The sequence below is a fragment of the Agelaius tricolor genome, unplaced genomic scaffold (assembly GCF_023055355.1).
Source record: "Agelaius tricolor isolate 1412-34295 unplaced genomic scaffold, bAgeTri1.0.p SCAF_22, whole genome shotgun sequence".
NCBI lineage: Eukaryota > Metazoa > Chordata > Aves > Passeriformes > Icteridae > Agelaius > Agelaius tricolor.
The window spans coordinates 8,317,426-8,338,278 of NW_027269282.1; the positions used below are offsets into that span (position 1 = coordinate 8,317,426).

The 20,853-nt window shown below is 41.0% G+C and overlaps 1 protein-coding gene across 1 annotated transcript in view; it reads right to left on the bottom strand.

Moving 5' to 3' along the window:
- RAB11FIP2 (RAB11 family interacting protein 2) overlaps nt 1-5,153 on the bottom strand; it is a 32,268-nt gene extending 27,115 nt beyond the window's left edge. Inside the window, exon 1 of the mRNA XM_071446427.1 lies at nt 4,801-5,153. Within this exon, the coding sequence (XP_071302528.1) occupies nt 4,801-5,153 (353 nt within the window). The remainder of the gene's footprint in view (nt 1-4,800) is intronic.
- Between the last annotated feature and the right edge of the window lie 15,700 nt (nt 5,154-20,853).

The following is a 20,853-nucleotide window of genomic DNA, read 5'->3' on the forward strand; positions in this document are numbered from 1 at the left end:
TCCTTTTGTTTGCTTGCTGAGAAGCTGGTTTTGACTCTTTTTTATGATCAACAGAAGCTGAGAGGCATCTTTAGAAAAGGCCAAGATTCCTTCACTGTATTATGCTCAAGCAAGCATTTTTTTAACAAGTGCTGCAATTTGTGTGTGAGTGGAGGGGAGTGATGTTGAGGTATTATAGACCCCAGGGAGAAGAAGAACTAAATCACAAATAAAAGATGTCTCCTCCACCATGTCCATAAGAAATAATAACTCTACATCACCTGCCTTCTCAAATTTATAGCATTCCAAACAAGTGTTACATCTTAAATCAGCCGAACATACAATAAAATGAGACATCCAGGAAAGCTCATGAAGGAATAGACAATAAACAGAGTGGAATTAGAGAGTAACAAGGATGAAGCAAAAGCAGAGGAAATAAGTAACACCAGGAAAGTTAAGAGTCATTGTAAAAAACAACTGAAAAATACTTCAGTAAATTAAGACATTTCAGAAAGTTAGTATTTTTTATTTCATGGTAACTCAAAAATTTGTTTTGATGCTATGCAATCAGATTATGAGCAGCATTAAGGCAACTGTAAATTATAAGTGAATTGAAATTATTTTAAAAAAGTATATATGCTTAAAAACAGTATGTTCATTGATTGATGTTCATTCATTGATGAATATGTTCATTGTTCATTGAAGAGTAGAAGAGGTATATTTATTTTGCGAGAGCAGACAGAAACAATTGCCATGTATTTCTTAGGATGAATTAAAAAACTCTCGCAATGTTATTGCAAAAAATAAAAGCCATGTCAGAAATGTAACATTTGAAAACTTATGCTAAATACACTTCCATTAAAGCTTTTCCAAAGCTTTTTGAAGTGTTAAAAAACCTCAGTAAAATCTTTCAGCATCTGGAGCCTAGTTTTCAGCACTGGAAAAAAGAGCAGAAGTAAAAAGTCCCTGTCCATTTCCAACTACAGCAGAGATGAGATGTCAGAGACACAAATTTACGAACTTTCACAGTACAATGGGCATTTCTGCACTAGGAAAGAAAGAAAATTAACTGGGATCCTGCAGATGCTTTGGATGAAGTCTCTGGAAGAGATCTAGTGAGGGACCATCTGAGCTGCATCTGGACCTAACTGTTCCAGCAATTTTTACTTTTAAGAATTTGAAAAATCATCAGTTTCAGAAAGCAAAAGGGCATTGTATGATATTGTGTACAAAATTTTCCCTATCAAGTTATAGTAAAGATACTACATTGTTTTATTAAGTCTTGAGCCAGAGCAAGTTTCTTAGAACACAAGACCAATCCCATCATGAGACCTCTGCCTGAAAACTTTACTGCAGGGAGTATTTGTCTTAAGATGTGACAAGTAACATAAAAACCTCCACAGAAAAAAAAATTATTTTTCCCTAACATAATGTTCCTGAGTCTGCAATGATTTTTGAAATTTATTTCTTCCAAATTATAAAACATTAAATTAAAAAAATATGTAAAAAGCCAAATGTCACACACCCCACGGTCTTCCTAGGAATTCAGAATCAGCTGGTAGCCTTCACTTCTCATACCTCCTTACTAAAAAAGCACTAGGGAATTGCTGACAGGGTTCAGCATTGTGCAGAATATTAAATATCTTTTTTGCAATACCCTGGTGACTCTTGAGTCTGTCTCTTACAGCACCATATGTACAGCTGTGTTGGAAAGAGGAAGCTATTAAATATATTAAAAAGTAGAAATATTACCAATAGACACTTCATCAAATAACTGGATCTCATTCATCCCCAAACAAAGCAAGAAATGTTAAGGTTACATCAACATAAGAAAATAACTCTGGATTTAATAACAGCACAAGCCTGTTGAACATATTTGAAAGTAAAAACATTGCTTAATAAAACAGATTAGCGTTTCTGAAACAATGAATATAGCTTTCAACCATCAGAATGCTTCGGTAACAAAGACATTGGACTTGGTTTTGAAAGGTGCTGGGTGTCTCAGTTCCCACACCACACTCACAGTTAGAAGGTCTTCAGGTCCAAATATATTACCCCTAGTTTACTGCCAACACAGGAATAGGAATATTTTCTATCAAAAAGGATTTAATAAAGTGGGGGAAAAGAGCATTTTGTTCGAGATTGCATTCGTAAATCTATCCTTGAAAGTTTGCCCTCGTCCCACACACACATACAAATATTGCATCCACAACTCCAGCGAGTGCTTCAAGGAGACAGCCACGACCCACCCGCGTGGCACGAGGGCACACAACCACAAAACTTCTCAAAAACATCGAAACTTAATTCTTAAGTTACTTTTTTTTTGTCTGAAAGCGAGTTTTAGAAAGGACATTTTTGAGGTTTCTAAGCACCTAAAGACACCAAGGGGAAAACTGGACTTTTCAGTGGCTCCTTCCTGGTAAGAATTTAAATCAGCATTACGCGAGAACGCGCTGCCAAAAATCCCACTTGCCGCCCAGCCGCACTTTTACACTTACATAAGACTTTTACAAGTACGGCTGTTCGGCCCTAGAAGCCTAACACCCATCAACTTTTAATAAGATTTGCAATCTTAAATGCTCAAGTAACTTCTGAAGAAAGGACTCAGGCTGTTTGTAAAGCTTCCCCCGTATGCCCCCATCTCGTGCAGCAGAGCTCGCAGGCAGCGCGTGGCGTTCCCCGGTGATTTCAGCGCTGCACTGGAGGAACTGCTCCACAGCTACATAGCAGGAGTTCCTCCCTCCCACTTCAGAGAAAGAAATGATAAAATAAAGAACACCTATGGAGCCCTGCTAAGCATAACTTCCTATAAAAATACTGCAGATCTGAATGTTTGTTTTACTATCGCAAGGACTGTGTTACTTACCCCACTTAAAAATTTCTGGAATAATTTTGCAAGACTAACTCCAGTACTACTTTTGCTAAACCTGGTACAGGAGGTTATGTTTCTTCTTCTAGGGGAAAGAAGTTTTGTTACTCACAGTAATAATGGAATAATTTACATATTTTACTCCAGCTTCTGAACACATATTTCTATCTAGATTTACAGTCTTTACTTCTTGTAGGGTTCCTCCCTCATTCATTCACCTTGTTTTTCACCTTGTTGCTAGGTGTTGCAACTAAGGCAGTTGACTACTGACTTGCAAGATAATTACAACTTATGAGTCAAGAATTTTTAAGATACATGTCTAAAGAGCAGTGAAACTTCTTGAATCAAGTGTTAACAGAAATTAAGACCCTAAGGCTACAGGCATCACCATGTATTGCATCAAGATAACTGGTTTATCCATAAAAAGGTAAGCAATTAAAAAGTGCAATACTCCAGGCAGTGAACCCACAAGAGATTCTGCACAGACTTCTTTCCTGTCATATGGTTTGTGAACATACTGTGTTGCAAAAAATTCAGTTTACAAAAACAAACACCAGGGCAAAGAGACTTGGACTTGTCTTTGGTGCTCTTCAACCTCAGCCATGCACTTAAGTAGGACCAGGTTTTGAGGTGGTTTCAGCAGAAACCGTTGCCTGACCAAGAAGCCCTGCCTGGTGTTAACCATACGGATTTCCATCTCCAACTGCCAATGCTGCTGGAGGTCCAACCCTGGCACAGTCACAGACAGACAAGCAACACCAGTCTTTTAGTGGCTTGGATGCAAGTTCAGCACCTCACCACAGACCCACCATCACTATGGATACCAGACTTTAATTTCAGCAGCTGAGATTTGGGCACAGGAGCCTTTGTACTCTTCTGAAGAGACACCAAAGGAGGAAAGGTACCTGGAGCAGGAACTTTTTAACCACTGCAGACAGATCTGTCAGCATTTATGTCACTGCCAACACAGACCTCACTTGGAGGTCTCCAAGCTGTTCTGATTCAGCTTCTGTGGGAATAGCATATCTACACCAAACCCAAAGCATGGGTCACAGGCATGCCTGTGGTACTCTCATATCTACAGTCTGAGTTACACACACACATGGAGGACAAATTATGCTGGTACCAAACACCTTTGTGCAACCATGGAATTATAACAGCTTTACTCATTTAGTTGAAAAACTCAGAGAATTAGATAAGTACAGTTCAACTTCAAAAACTGCTATGATGCCTTTTTTTAAAAAAAATTCCTCTTTTTGCATTCCAGTGCCTGAACTTCCTGGCAAACACTATTTATTTGACAAAGGCTTATGTAGGTAGTGATGGAAGCTACCACAAGAGCTGAAATTTCTCTTCAGTCTTTTCAGCTGAGGCCTGCTGTACAGTGCAGCCTGTGGGATCATGGCCTAAGATTAATCAGGACCAGCAAAGCACTGTGCTGTTGTGGTAAGCCTTCATTAAGTCACAGTTCATTGACCACTAAAACATAAATATAAAATATTTAAAGACACGTGGTTGAAGCAACTGAAGGAAAACAATTTTAAAGAGAACCACACCAGCTTTCAGGGCATCTGAGTCTCAAGCATGGTTCAAACTGAGGTAGGAGATGAATGGGGGTATGGCCCTGTGCAGAACAAAGAAAAATGCTTAGATAAACAGTCTGTAATGAGTTCATGTTACACACAAGAGTTTGTCAGAAAAGTTAATGTTATTGACAGTCCTTCCCTGTGCACAGTAAGCACTTTGATTACAGTAAACTCCTCTGGAAGAGGTCAGGCCACAATGACATAACTGTATAGGTTAAGAGATTTGAACACAGAATCAATGACAGAAAGGTACCAATTTCATTTCAAACTACTTACGTTCATAGTAAAGCTACTATTTCCCACCCTCCCCAAGTGCAACTGTCCAAAGAATACAAATTATAATGAAAAAAACCAACCATCACTTACTCTGTTTTCCGCCTTTGCTTGTCTTCAAATATATCATTCAGACTTATGGCTACCTGTCCCAAAAACCTGTCCAGCCCCACCAGCGACCTGTGCATGACAATCAGGTACAGGATGTATTTTTCTGGATTCTCCTGCATGAGTAGTCCAGGGAGCTCGAAGGAGGCCTCTTCTTTCCAGATGGGATCCAGCGTCTTCTCAGCCACCGAGGTGGAATACTTCTCCTTGCCCAGCTGGATGATGGTGTAGGCATCGTTGCTGCCATTTTTACCTTTTGGCTTCAGACCTTTGGCTTGAAGAACCGTAACTTGCACGTGAGTTGGGAACCACTTTTGGGCTTGCTCCGCCAACATCATCTTTGAGGATCGCAGCAGCAGCAGCAGCAGCAATAACAACAAACGCAAAGTCTGTCAGTCCTCGAGGGACTGCGTAAGGGCACTTACGGCGGAGACACCTGTCAGGGGCTCGGCTGGTCCTTCCTCTAGCGCTGCTGGCCGCGGGTGGCCCTCACCGGCCCGCGGGTCCCCCCCTTCCCCGGCAGCCCCACCTGCGGCTCCATGGCCGGGGGCTGCAGGTCCCGCCGCAGCCCCGGCCCCGCCGCCCTCCCGCGCCCGGCCTGGCCCTGCCCGCCGCTGCCGCCGGCCCGGCCCCGCGCCGCCCCCAGGGCATCCCCCGGGCAGGGCCGCTCCGCCGCGGGGCCCCGCAGGCCGGCGGCGGCCTCCCCCTGCCCGTCCCGGCTCGCTGCCGGCGGCGGTTCGGTGCCGACGGGGGGCTCGGTGCCGGGCTGCCCTCGCTGCCTCCGTCAGTCCGCCCGTCCCCGCCGCGGCCGCCTCAGCCTCTCGCCGCGCTGCCCCCCCGCCGCCGCCCGGCCTGACGGGCCGGCTCCGCCGCTTCCGCCTTCCCCATGCTGCGGGTGGCGGCGGGCAGAGGGCAGAGGGCAGGGTTCGCTCCCTCCCTCTCCTCCCTTCGCCGCCGTTCCCGGCCGCCCGGGCAGCGCTGCCCAGCGCCCCGAGCACCCCCGCTGCCCGCGGGCAGGGCCGGAGAGGCCGCGGCTCCCCCGGGCGTGACGGAGCGCTGGGCTCCCGGGGCCCCCTCCCGGCTGAGAGCCCCGGCCCGTTAATTAATTCTTCGCTATTTTTGTTTCTGGAGCGGGCAGAGAGCTCTGCAGGAGCTGTGGAGAGGAGGGTACTTGGCTAAAGGCGTATATTGTTGTTATTTTTATTCAATATTAGGGGCTTGGGGATGGCCACGGAGCCAGCCGGGAGTGGTGCTGCTCTGGAACCCATCCTGCTCCAAATCGCTTCGGAAACGTCTTTATTTTCCAGCCCCATCCATCCGCCCTGGAAAATCTGTTGGATTTAAATGAGAGAGTGAATATTACAAAATACAAAAATATTAATAAAAATATTATACGAGATGTTTTGAGGACACATAATTTTGCTTATGGTACACCTGGAGATTGCACGTGTTTACACGCGCACCTGTAAGTGGAGTCACGGGTATTAACATCGTTTCTACCAAAAAAAAAAAAAAAAAAAAAAAAAAAAAAAAAAAAAAAAAAAATTGGGTTGCAAGTTGTATTCCATCCCTGCAAACCATAAAAAGCTGGGAAACCAGCAGCCAGGTCAGATAATACTTCACCCACCACCCCTCACTCGTGACTCCCCGGTCTGTGGCTCACAAGTTACTGAGCAAAGAAACTTTGGAGGACGTTCCCACAGCTGAGACCTACAGAAAATGAAAAACTTAAAACTGAAGGCCATTAGGGAGAGTAAAGTATGATGCTACCCAAAAATACCTAATGCCAAGCAAGTTATTTTCCAGGATCCCAAAAAGGGGCGATCACCAGTATACACACAGTCATTAGCCTGAGCCTAGCTCATGTCATCTCTGTACACAATTTTAATAAATACATCATTGATGCTCAGTTTTTGCCTGGCAGTGATAGCTGTCTGCATGCTGTGATAGTTAACACAGTGCTGGCACTTCTTTCCTCTTCCACATTGTATCTGATTTTTCTTGAGAGGAAAATAGATGGTCCAGTTGGAAATGGTAACTTCAATACATGTCCTGGGAGCATATATTTAAGTAAAAATGTATAAATGGATCATTTAAGATAGTGGTTTCTGAAAGCATTACAAATGCAATGGTTGTCTGACTTGGTTTGTGATGCTTACTAATGGTCAATTAAGGTTGCAGGTCAACTCTTTTGAGATAAATCTCCATCCCCTCACATGAAAAACCCTGAAAACCCCTGAAAACCCCTTCCTACTCTGCAGCTGTCATTCTTCCATATCCTCAGGTATCTTTCCCAAATGTTCCACAGTGAAGCTCCCAGGAGGAGCTGCTGTGCTTGGGGGGAGTTGCAGTATTTCAGGCTGGAAGAGCCAGAGGGGATTATGGTGCCAGTGCTCTGCAGGAGATTTAGGCCATGGGGGAAAGCCACAGGGTACTTCTTGGAAACCAGAGAGACTCATGTACATCAGAATATTTCTGAAATTAATTTTACCACATACAAATTCTCTTTTAGTAGTATAATCTTCATTGGACTAAGTAGAAACCAAGCATGATGAACTCATCAAATCAAAACAAGAAGTGAATTTTAGGTAGGCAGAATGCATTTATTTAATAGAAATTTAAGTCAAACATCATGTCCTGCATGCTGCGTCTTAGGAGAACTTTAACGAGTTTTACAAGAAGCAGGTTTTGTGCTTTTTCCTTGCTTTTTATTGGTATTCTCTAATTTCTTGTAATTGTCTCTTTCTAAGCAGGAGCTGACTGGAATACATGTGCACACGGCTGAACAGGGGAAGGTGGAAGAACTTTTGTGCTGCTGCAGACCATATATCAGCGCAATACCCAATCTGCCTTTCCTGCTTTCAAAAATAAACAGATTATTAGTCCTCTACTCCTTATGTGCAATCTGGCATGTGAGAAGAGGAGTGTGGAACCTTTCCCCTTTCTCATGTTTCTCCTCTCTGCTCAGCTGGTGGAGCAGGCACTGGGGAGATGCCCCCTCAACTCCTCCACCCCTGCGCTTGAAGAGAATTCTGCTCAAAGGTGCACCAGAAATATTTTATTCCCTCTTACACCCCTCTAGGGTCAAGCTGAAAGCTGGCCTTTTGATTTTGTCCTCTTTGGAATAGAGTAATTGTCATCTCCTGGAATGTAGCATGGGATATAAATGACAAAATATCTCAGAGAAATAATGATATCTCCAGCAGCACAGTGTCCCCTGGCACTGTGTTAGAGCATTAATCCAGAAATGACTCAGATTTTCATTCACTGAGCCACCAGGACTGCTCAGTGCCTGTATGCACTGTAGGTTTTGCTCATCACTGTCCATAATTTAGTGAATATTACATTAGAAAATCCATTTTATTTCCTATGTACCATTTTGGTTACAGGACCATACCATTCCTTCAGTGCACCATAGATATCCACTGTTATTCTGTAACAATAATATTTTAAACTTACTGTCACTGCTGTATCATGTTTTCTGTCCAAATCCACTCACTCTGAGGATGTCTTATCATGAATTTTCTAGTCCTTCTTTTCTTTTAGAGGATTTTGAGCTCAAAATGTTACATTTGGAGCTTGCAGTCAAATGTAGCTCCTTTGTATGCTACACTGTGGTGAAAGGGATTTCTCCCTGTGGATGGTAGGTGGCTCCTGTAGTGTTCTGTGCCCTGCCCCTTTTCCCTGTTCTGCCACCCTCTGTGTAGCGTTGGGGAAAGCTGAGAAAAGCAAGCCCAGAATTCTTGCTGATGAAGAAAAAGCCATCAAAGCTGGAATATGTGGCCTCAGAAAATTGTTTCTGCAATTCTAATTTGAAATAGCTGTCCTGTGTTCCTGGTGGATACTCCAACACCCCATCTCCTTGTAGAAAGCGATGAGAGTGAGTTTAAAAATCAATTGTTAACCACAGAACAGCAGTGGATATCCATGGGATATTTAATACAGACCCCTAAAGCTCATGTGTGCCATCTATCTCTATTACACATTCTTCCAGTCATTTCTGACCCAGGACATCAACACTGTTGATTTTGTTTGTTTGTTTGTTTGTTTGTTTGTTTGTTTTTTTAAAGAGGCAATTCCAAGAAGTATGGTGGATTTTTTTCAATTCCAGTAATTTGAAATTCCCTCTCATTTCTCCCTCCTGAGCCTACATCTGATTAAACACGAGCCTTGATATTCTTGCTGCCCTTTCAAAAGAAAATGCAAGAAAATCTTTTTGCCTGTGCCACTGAGACAATTCCACATTCTGCTTCTCATTTCCAGTTGTGTAGTTGCTAAAGAGGATCAGAGCAGGTGTGTTTACGCTGGTAAACTGTAGCAGGTAATTTGGTGATTTAATTTCTCCCTGATTTCTGTTTATGAAGTAGGAAACATTTTGTTGTTTTTTTCTTATGAAAATGCTATCTCCTCTTTGAAATTATTTGCTGAATAATTCTTAGTTGGCAGATTGCAGGCGTTGTGTTTGCTTTGAACATTACATTGCTGTGAGGAACAGGCTGGTTTTGTCTTGACATGTGACAAGCTTCTGCTTCCTGCCTTGCTGAAAAACTTTCAGTAGCTGTTGCAACTGTCCAGACTGTTTTCTGGAAAGACTGTGCAATTTTTGAGACTGAACATTGTTGCCTGTTAGCTTTATCTTAGCAGTCATTATTTTTTCAATTAGTGAATTCTTCAGGAATTCACTAGAATTAATTGACTGCAGAAATCAAATAGCTGGGCTCAAACTGCTGTGAATTGGAAAGTTTTTTTCAAGCTACTGGTTTTGTCTGCTCTCTTGGTTTGAGAAGAATTAATTATGCTGGAAGTATTTTGATGTAATTATTAAAATCTAGAAGAATATTAATGAATTTTCCATTCTGATCCCAAATTTTGCAACCCAAAATGTTCAAGGTTTGCTGAGGCTGGGTCAGTTAGGCCACTGTCCTGCTCTGAGTGATTTCTTTTACCTTTCACATTCCTTGTTGTGGAACATCTCAGAAGGAGGAGACCTTTGGCCTCAACACTAGGGCTGAATTTTCTCTGGTAGGTTTTGAAAGCCCTACAGAGACCCCAGTGTTCCTGAGCTCTCAGGTGCTGCCACTGTCATTTCTTCTGTGCTGTTCTCTCCAGCCATCTGTGGGTTTATCTGCTTGGGATGCAGTTTGTGTCTGCCCTGCCTCGCTCTTCACCTCTCTTTCTTGCATTATTGCAAGGAATGGGATGATACAAGAACCAGCAAAGGAAATGTGTCTCTGAAAAGGAGAGTGAGGGCTTGAAATCAGGCAAATGCCACAGAATTGTCCATTGTTCTGATAGAAATCCAGTACTTTCCATGGGAAATCTGGAGGCATGGATATGGAAGTCCTCTGTGCGATATCAGACTTCAAATAAATGCCAGGTACCACTAAGAGTGTTGGAAGCATCATCTTTTTTGTTCATTTTTAGCTGAACATGTTTCACAGCCTTTCAACACTCTCATCCATTGTGAAGTTCAAAGAGGCTTAAATGCTGTAAAGCAGTCATCAAATACTATAATTAAACTTGCCAGTCACCCAGGTTTGACCCAAACTGCCTGTGTCTCAAGATGTTAGTCAGCTGTCTGGGTTAGATTTCAGTTCAGCCTTTTAAAAACATGAAAACACCTCGTTCTCAGCAGCTTCTGCACAAACCACTGAGCTCTTCTGTCAAAACTTCCCCATCATGCAAACTCCGGCACTTCCAACCTGACATAGCCATGGGGTACATCCTGCCCCACACCTGGGAGAATTCAGAATGTCATCAGCAATACCTCCACAGGGGACAGCACCAGTGACACAAAACTCTTTCAAAACTAACCTCTAAGAGCTAAATTCAGATTTGCCCTTGGCTCACCTAAACTTCACGGAAACCTCCAAACTGACTGATGGAGAAGTACCTGTTCAAAAATCACAGAAACACAAACTGAGGCTCAAAATGAAGAGTTAAATTAGAGGTGGAAATTGGCTATATGGCATATATTTTTAGACTTAAATATAAACATTTTTTTCTTGTTTTCAGTACATGTCCAATGACTGAACATCTTAAAGAACTTTTATGCTTTGGAAATAGATATGAGTAATATAGGGAGAATCAAGGATAATTTTGTCATCTTTGCAGAGAATAATTATTTTTTTGTGCTTGACAGAACCTAAGAAACATTAGCAGTAGGAAAAAACAGCTTCAAAATGATGACCTTTCTGGTTTCTTAATGAACCAGGAGAAGAAAAAAAAAGAATGATTTTTATCATTGTTTGAGTATGAGGCTTCTTCAGAGGTACTTTTCCTGTGTTTAAATAACTCCTGCATTTATTCTCTAGGTCATTTATTCTTTATGGGTCTCCAATGATCTCAGAGACCATTACCTCACAAATTCTCCAAAGTTATCAACTCCCTTAAGGACAATCTTGGCAAATACCAGAAAATTATGTTCTAAAAAGAGTCCTTTATGAGGTTAGTTCTGAACTTCTCTAATTGTTTTCCCTCTCTAAGACCTCAAATGGCTTTCTAGGACCCACACATTCAACATCATTAGGCTGTCATGTGAGGACAGACTAAATGGAATTATTTGTACAAAGATTAAATTGTTATATTTACATCATTGATTTGTGCACCAAGGTAGCAGTCACATCAAGTGGGTAAAACACCTACCCACCTTCAAGCATGGTGTGCTCCTTTAAATGACTGAGTAAATGAGTGCTCATTGAAGTCTGGTCTTAACTAAACACACTTAAACTTCCTGCTCATCCCCAAGACTTTTTCCCAGGCTTAGCTGCTCCCAAAATCTCTTCCCAGGGATTTTGTTCTACCAGAGGACGATCCTGTGTCTGTTCTGTTTTTGAAGGGTCTAATGGAATCCACCTTCAGCGCTAAGGCAGCTGTGATTAATCTGCATTTAACCACAGGGTCTCAACACTTCCTGCGCGTTCATAACAGGAGAGTTGTTCTTCCCTGATGATACAAAAAAACCCACACCCCAACCAAAAAGTTAAATAACTTAACATAAAATATGGAGGAAGGGAAGGGAAGGGAAGGGAAGGGAAGGGAAGGGAAGGGAAGGGAAGGGAAGGGAAGGGAAGGGAAGGGAAGGGAAGGGAAGGGAAGGGAAGGGAAGTTGATGTGTTTGTTACACTTAGGTTTAACATGTCTCCTCTGAAGTCCAAGGTACAGCAGGACATGGATTTTCTAACTTCACACACCACATTGCAGTGCTCATATAAAGCCCAGAACAATACTTCATATTTTGGCAGAATTTTTTTCTCTTGCCGAGCTGGTGAATAATTCAGTTTTTTACACCATCTTTCCTCCTACAAAGATCGATTTCAATTTGGCTTCAGCAAAGTCTTAACATAAATATGTGATTAGAGGAGGAATCTAACTTAAATTACTGTAGTTAATTTTTGTGTATGTTAAATGTATGTACTCCAAGCACTCTTCTCCAATGTTACTTAAAACCCTTATATCTTTCAAATGTGGTTTATTCTTAGAAAACTCAAGCTGCTCCTAGAATTCTGCTCCCAGTAAGAGACAAATTAGATAAAAACAACTTCTTGAGAGGAGAGAGCTTGCAGAGCTCTTGCAAGTAGACATGGAGTGCTGCTTAACAGCCTTCTATGCCCTTTTGGTAAGAATTATCCAATAACTAGTATATAGCAGATAGAATTTCACTTTTCCAAAATGTGTGTAGTGCATCTTCTTTCCAACCCCAGAAGTTGGAAGGATTGTGAGGGCTCTGGGAATACTGCAGATTTATTTTGGCACTGCCTAATGCTTTAAGCATCCTGGAAATCAGCACTGGATATGTTCTCATAGTCTGGATGTAAATTAGCCATATGTGCATTAGAGGCATTATTTACAGATTGAATTGTGCAACTAACTATACTTAGGGCCTTAGATAAATTATTTCTATATTGGGTCCAATTTTTGCTGTCATTTACAGTAATATAAATCCAGGATCACTACACTGAAGTCAGTGGGGTAATTACTTTGAATTTTCTCCAGTGTGATGGAGAACAGAATTTAGTCTCTGGTTATTATTTGCAGCTCTTTCCCCTACACTAGGAAACTACTGAGGCTCTTCTGTCACTTTGTCCACTCTCACTTTAGAATTATGCTCAGAAAGTGTACCTGCCTGTGAAAACAAAGTGACACAGGCAGAGTTACTTGGTTTTGGAGTCTGAGTAAATAAAAATGAGAACAGTTGCCCTGTGTTAAAATCTCTTGTTGCTTTGCTCTTCATATTCCTTTGTTTTTGCTTCTGAGAGTTTGCAACCAGAGTTCTTTCTGGTTAAACCTCACTGAAAAAGTCACCACTAATTATGTTAGGACATAGACATCACAATCTGAGCCTCTTCACCACCACTTTAAAAGGTGCTTTAGCAAAAGTGATTTGTCATTACCTCAGAATTTTCACTGGATCTTCATGGTTTGAACCAATGATGCATCCTCATTTTCTGTTGGTGTTTGACAGCATTGCCTATCAATCACTGAAAAAGCAGTGAGCAACAATAAAAGCTCTCTACAGCAGCTCTTTTGAAATTCCCATCATCTAGAAAATGATGAAGTCAAAGATGGAGCATACTAGTCTCAATAGAAAGATAGAAACCATGCTAAAGCATCAGCAATTGTTCTCTAGAAACATTCTTGCTGATGCTGGGGTAGTGGGATTGTCCATATAAGAACACAGATGTCTCATCATCCAGCAACATATGATATTAAGGCATACCAGTGTTGGATGCAACGTCGTAGCTGTGGTTCAAAAGCTCATGTTAGGGGAGCACACTGGGATACTGGTTATATCTTTTTCAACTCAGTGTTTCTAATGAGAAGAAGATGTCTGAATGTATTTTCTGTAAGTCATAATCATTTGAAAAAGTGCATTAGCAGGCACAGGTCTCATAAGTGATTTTAAATCATCTCCATATTTTGTTTTCCTTCAGCTCTCCTTTGTTTCTTTGCTGCTGCTGCTCAATCTCATTTTTTCTCTCCCCATATTACTGTAACAGCATGTTTGCCTTCATTTCCAGTGAAAGAAAAGCCTATGTGATTAAATGCATCACTTTGGCAATCAGATATTCTTGGTGTTTATTTATTGAAGGGTCTTTTGTGCAGCGTCCTGTCACTGCCTGGGTCCTTCCATTGCTAATGACAGTATCAAGATGTCACAGAAGCTGATAATTGCCCAACTGCTGAGTTTGAGCAGCATGGTAAAGGCTGGACAGTGCTGAGTAAAGAGGCACATATATTACTGTGCAAATAACCTTTACTCAGCAAAACTCACAGGCAGTTGTAAATACTAACTTAAATATCATCCCAGCCAAGATATGACTTCTCAGGGTCATCCCTGGAATTACTTATATTGCAGAAACAGAGATTTGCTTCAAAATTTAAGTATCCAGCATATGTTCCCAAAGAAGACTTTTATCCAGTGGCAAGCCTGAAATTTTAAGTGTGAGAAAAAAAGAGGTAAAAGAGAGGTCAGAGCACTTGGTTTGTGCACGGCACCAGGGGGATTGCACAAAGCAGATTACCTGGGTCCCTTGTCATGTTTTCTGCAGGAAAACACAGGCAGGGAGGGAATCAGGATGGAAAGAAGAGGCAGTTCACCAAGCCAAGCCCAGGTGACGTGGCTTCCCTGAGCATCGGTGTTGCTGTGCAGAGGGAGCTCTTCAGGAAGGTTTTACCTTGGTTCAAATACTGATGCTGGCTTTGCCAGCTGGTTCAGATGAAGAACTCTGACCTGCCCCAGCACATACTTGGTCACAGGGTCCATGATGGTTAACACATTTCCCCTGCCCAGAATGCTTCACCTGGGAAACCTGCACCTAGCCCACTTCCCAGCTCTCCTTGGTCACAGAGCCACCCTGTCTGAAAAGCTTCTGGGGTGAAAAACTCACAATCCCTTTGTAAAAGTTGACCTGAGAACTAACTGACCTCACTGTTAATAATCCTATATATTATATCTATTATCAGAATTTGATCATTTCCAGCTTCTATGTCTTGATTCATTTTTATATTTTAAATTATGGCACCATTACACATTTTCTCCACATGTAGGTATTAATATATTGATCAAGTCTTTTAACCTTTTTTCTGATAAACAGATTAAGCTGCAAACATCTATCCCTACAAGGCAGATATTCCAGATCTTGAAATCATTCTTTTCTGATCTATTTTCAATTTTCCATGGCTTCTTTGAAGTGTGAACACCAAGACTAGTCATGATATTCCAGTAGTTTTCCCACCAGCTCACACACAGCTGTACTTCTTGTGCCAGAATCCCTGGCCCAGTAACTCTGCTGCTAGCTTAGGTTGAGGAAATTCAATCTAGGGTATTAAAACACTTGTTATATATTTTCCCTGCATAATTGGAAAGCAGTGAGAGATCAAGCAATGGATCAAATCTGCGGGGGGAGAAAAAAAAAATTCCAATTCTCAAGTTAATTGTCCTGAAAAGTTTGGAGAAATTTACTGCAGAGATACTCTCCCATAGAGCAATCAAGTGCTGACTGTAAGTCTGTTTATGCTTTGGACACATCTGTATGGCAGCAGCATAAAGAGTGTGGCATGCTGTTTAATATCTGTCAGGCTTCTTTTTTAAACCACTTAATAAGCATGTATGTAAATTCTACGCAATAAAAAAGTTCTTACAACTAGAACAAGAATAACCTTTTATGTGGTGGCTCCCACCCTTAATCCCAGCTTCTACATGCCAGTTCCTCCCCCCACTTTCACATCCCCATTTCTTGACAGGTGCCAGAATGTTTCAGAATTTTCCTGCAGCTTCACCATGGGAACTGCCATTTCACCAGGAATGAATTTGACCCGCTGAGCAATAAAGCTGAGGCAAAACACTCACACTCCAGCCAGGATGGGGGAATTGCTTGTTTTTCTGTTGGCATGTACTCCTCTGGCATTTTTTTTTCACTGAGGAGCGTTCCATGTTCATTCAACCTTCCTCTAACTTCACCTTGAGAAAGAAACAGGGCTTTGAAAGTGTCGTTTTCCCAGCAACAGCTGCTGCTTTTAGCATCCAACAGTCTTTAAATCCATAGAAAGCTAGTTTATATGGACAGGGAAGCATTAAATGCTAGGAAATGAGGGTCTTTAGGTAACTATTCCAGATCTGCTATATCTGCAGTTACAGCAATTGGTGGTGTAGGTGGTGTTCTTTTACTGGCTTTTAATGAGACACATTTATTACTGCCTTGCGATAAACCAAAGTACAGCCATAAAAGTGACTTTCATTGAACATTTGTTTGAGTTCTGCCTGGGTCTTATAAAGCTTCATTTGTTCAAGACTTCAGTTTTTGTTTTACATGCCTGCCACCTTTTTGGTAACAGCTGTTATCTCCTTCTCTGGCTGAATACAATAGGCTTACCTTCCAGGACACAACAGGAACTTGTTTCATGACCTGTGTGAGACGGAATTGGGATTTGGTCCTTCATGATCTGCTAAATGAGCAGAGTATCCCAGCCCCTCCATACAACCAGGCAGAATGTGGGCGTGAAACTGCTCACGTTTATTTGTTAAAATTTCACAGCAGTTTGAAACAGTCATCATGAAGGTTGGTAACAGAAATGAAATTTTAGAACAGCATCAAATCCAGCAGTCTTTGTTCAAGGACTGAACAAAACCCATTGGCTTGAGAGATCCTTGGTAGACCCAAACCTTCTGCCACAGCATGGTGATAAAAATAAATGTGCTTTTTTTAGGTCCAGCAGTGAATTTAAAGCTTATGCATTTCCTTCATCTGCTGGGCTAGTTCACATTTCACTAAATATATGTTCCAATATTTCAGCTAAACTCTCTGGAAATATTCTGCAAGAAATGTTCTTAACAATTCACCTCCGTAAGTTAATACCTATTAAAACCTAAAAATGAATTAGATTTGGAATTTCCTGGATTCTTGTGTTTGTCATGCAAATTTTCAGTGCTGTTCTTTTTATGATAATATGAAATAAAGTAGTTTCTTATAGTAACATTGTAAATCATTTGCTTTCTATTACATGCAGCTGGTTTTGTTACAGTAATGATTTTGTATGGGTGCACACTGCAGTGCGTATTAAAGGCAATGAAACATTCTTTTTTCAGGGCTCACATGCAATTGATGTTTGTGCAAATATAACCAGATAATGACAAAACAGTAATTTATTATAATATATTAACGAGGTTGTTTTTTCTCTCTTCTCCCAAAATGCACCTTCTTCTAAGCTGCCCTTCCCCCTGCAGCAAATCCTTTTTTTTCCCCTTGTTTACAAAAACGACTCCCCACCCTTGCAGATGCAGATTAGAGTTTTTCAGCTTACTAGAGATCCAGAATCAAAATCTAAACCAGCTGGTGCTTTTACGCGGGTGTCTTACTTTAGCTTACTCAAAAGAGCACAAGATGAACGGTAAGAATTAAATAAACCACAAATTATTTTGGGGACTGTCTGGTTTATATTAGAAGTAAACTTTTCACTGCTGGCTGTTGTTTCAAAACTATTGCCTCTATTTTTGATATTCATCCTTGGGATCTAACACAAACTATGTCTTACTAGTTTAATCCATTGTTAGGCCATGTTTAAATATCTTTTATTATAGTCATGTGCTATAAAATAGTTCTCACTGGAGTTTGCTGGCTCGAAGCCAAAGGGTAATACAGCTTCAAGTGGCACAGCGCAGTATTAAAAGAATTTTTTTCCTTTGGTGTTGGTACTTACCAATTTCACACCTTGAAAAGAGCCTAACTACATCAAAATGTGATGTATCTACTTTGAGTGCAGGGACTAGAAAAATATTATAGCACGACAGGAGAGCAAAGAAAACATTTCAACTGTATCAACAGTATATTCATTTTAGTGCCTGATTAGCAATTTGTGTAATTCCTTACTGCGGAGCCTAGAAATGATATACATAGGTTTTTCAAGCTTCTGCTTTTAGAAGTAACTTTGTTTTTAACTTCCTGCAGCAGGACCACTTACAGGATTACAATGACCATTATTTAGCTCATAGTTAACATTAAATTATGTCATTTGTATTTAGAAAGATTTTTCTTCCTCCTCTGAAATGATAATTGAACGAGGGGTGTAACATCTCCGGTTCAGTCTCTGACAATATTATTTTTCTCATGGAGAGCCACAATCATGCAAACACTACCAATAAAGTGAATAAAGAACAATAATAATTCTTAATAATCTGGACCTTCAATTCTGCAAGCATTTTGGCAAGAACAGATTGCTTCCCTGATACATTTCAAAATATTTCCAGGTATGGACCAGGTTCCACCGGGGTGACCAAGGATTAGAACATAAAAATTGCTACCATTATTTCATCACTGTGGCCTTACCAGCACCTTCATGGTAGGGTATTATGACATTTAGCTCTGTTGTTTCAAGTATTCATGGGGAAAACATGCCCAGAAAGGAAGGAAAGAGACTGTTAGGAGCAGTTAACCTCTGCAGCTTCCAGGGAGAGCGCTAACATTCGATATATGCCAAACCCGGCCCATTAGGTTGAATAATGAGTGAGTATATCTGAAACTTTGTACCAGACAAGATGAAAACAGATTGGGCAGGCTATTGTACCACACTTTATTACCTAGTGAAATGTAATTTGATCCATTTGCAGGAGGAAGAACCAAGATGCTTGTTTCAGAATTCAATTGTTCCAGAAAGATGTAAGTACCCCGGTGTTGTTATTTTTATATCGATTTTTATGAAACACATGTAGTTACATTTTTACAAGGCAGGAGGTTCTTTTAATGATGGCAGCAAGACAAGCAGTGCAAATGTTAGGGGGCTGAGTACATTCCTCTGTCAGATGACAGAGGGCAAGAATATATAGTTTAACTTCAGTCTTACAGGAGTAAAACCAGAACCAGACACTCAAAGGCAGACAAGTTGCAGTCAGGTTGGTTCCTGCAGAGGTGAGTTTCTGCTATTGCTTCAATCTCCCACTTCCCAGGTTGGGATGTGTGGTAAAATGAATTTACAGACAACAGCTTGGGCTAGATTCACCACACAGGACCTTTAGTGGTGGAATTTCAGCTTTATATATGAATTAGGCTATTGATTTCAAGGTGTGGTGCTCTCTGCTGTGATTTAGAGATTTTTACATATTGATTTTATTTTTGAAAGTGAGAATAATTTTGAATTTTGATCCTGCGTGCCAGAATTTGCAATAGGCATGTTAGCTAAAGATTATGCTTGTATCTTTAAAAGGAAAATAGAATTTCATTAGCATAACTTCCTTTCCTTTTTTTTTAACCTGAGACCCTCTTGAGTTGAAATTAAGAAGAAAAAAAAATTATATCAGAGAAAGAAAAAACAAAAGAAAAAGAAAGAAATTTTCCTGAACTTGGCTGTTACATAAATCACAGTAGAAATGCTGTTGAGCCAGGCATTGTTGTGTTTGGGAAAGAGGCCATTAAGCCAATATCAAATGAGACATATATATCTGGGTATAAAACTCAGCTTGCTGCATACCTTTGGGAAGAAAAAACCCCAAATGTCACACTCCATTATTTCCATTATGGAAATACTTACTGTGAAGCAAAAGACTATAAATCAATTAACCCAGGAAGTCACACAGGCACCCAGGTGTCTTGGACTATCACTTTATATTGAAGGTGTATGTGCAAATGGATCTTTACATTTTTTGGATATCCAGTAGCTTTGGAAAAGCTACTGGTGCTTTTCTTTTGTATTTATCTTTCAACATCAAAAGACATTCTACTTTTTTAGAAAGCCCCTTCTGAGTGTGTGGAAAGTATCACCAGTTTCACAGATTGAGGTTTATTCATTCGCTTTTCTGTCTTGGTTTCTTTTTCTTTTGTTTAAAAGCTGTGTCATTCTTTTTTTGTTTCATTCCATACAGACTCTACAGTGACTCGTGAAATGTCTGAAAAACAGGCTCACCTTTTTTATTTTATTTATTTTTCAGCAGCACGGTGTCTGTGCCATCTTTTGTAGCTACTCTTTCAAAGGCTGATCTCATATTGTCAACAGCAGCCCCGTCCCTCCAGTAAGCTTATCCTCTTCTCACTTTTTCTGATTTTGTACAGTCCTGTCTTGTGCCTAGAAGAAAAATCCCCATCTGAATTTCTTCACCTCCACTTGGATGTTGTTCTGTCTGGTGCTCCTTCCATCACTTTCTCCATTCCCTCTCATGAACACCTCCTGCTTTCCCTCAGCTCTTTTACCTTTGTGTTTACAGCAGACAGTGCTACCCTTTCCCTCTGGTCCCAGCTGCTGCAGCAACCTGGGCATGAAAACCACACACCTCCTGCATTTCTACTCAGGCTTTTCTTGCTGGGTTTTGGCTCAGTACAGACTTCTTAAGCCAAGAGCAATCCCATTTTGTGGTACATGACAAGCAATGCTGCAGTTTCCCCTGGGAGATGCTGGAAACATCATCTGCCCCTGCAGCCCAGTCTCCAAGAACCAGCCTGAAAGCTGCAGCTGAAGGTTGGCAGCCCTTCTTCCCCTGCTGCAGCTCTCAGAGGTCACTGATATAATTTTGGTACTTGAAATGGTGCCTCACAAGGGTTACAGGAATTTTCAATCCTGGACATGACAGGGCAATACCTCAGCTGCAAAATTCAGGGGGGGTGCAGAGCCAGAGACTGGCAGAGGAATATCCAGAGGAGGGCTTTGGATCACACCCATTCCCAATGCACCACATTTGTATGAAGGAAGGCCCTTCAAAGCTCTTTGAAATGTGTCTGAATGCATGAAGAGATTCCAGTGGTTTAAACATGTTTGAAAATCCCAGATGCAAAGCAATTGTGGTGCATTACACCTATCACTTCCCCACTTCCTTGTTTTTTCAGTCTGCTTTAAATGAAGAGGCATCTGAAATCCATAAATTTTATTTCTTTATCCTCATTCGAACACTACTGTAGATACCATTAAAATACCCATACATTAGAAACCTCAAAAAACATATCTGTATAATGTGTTTAAAGATTTGTCATGTTGCAGTAGTGCAGTAGGCCGAAAAACCTGAAAATCATTATTTAGAAGCATGTAGTTATCATGAAGAGCCTTATCTGTGGTGAA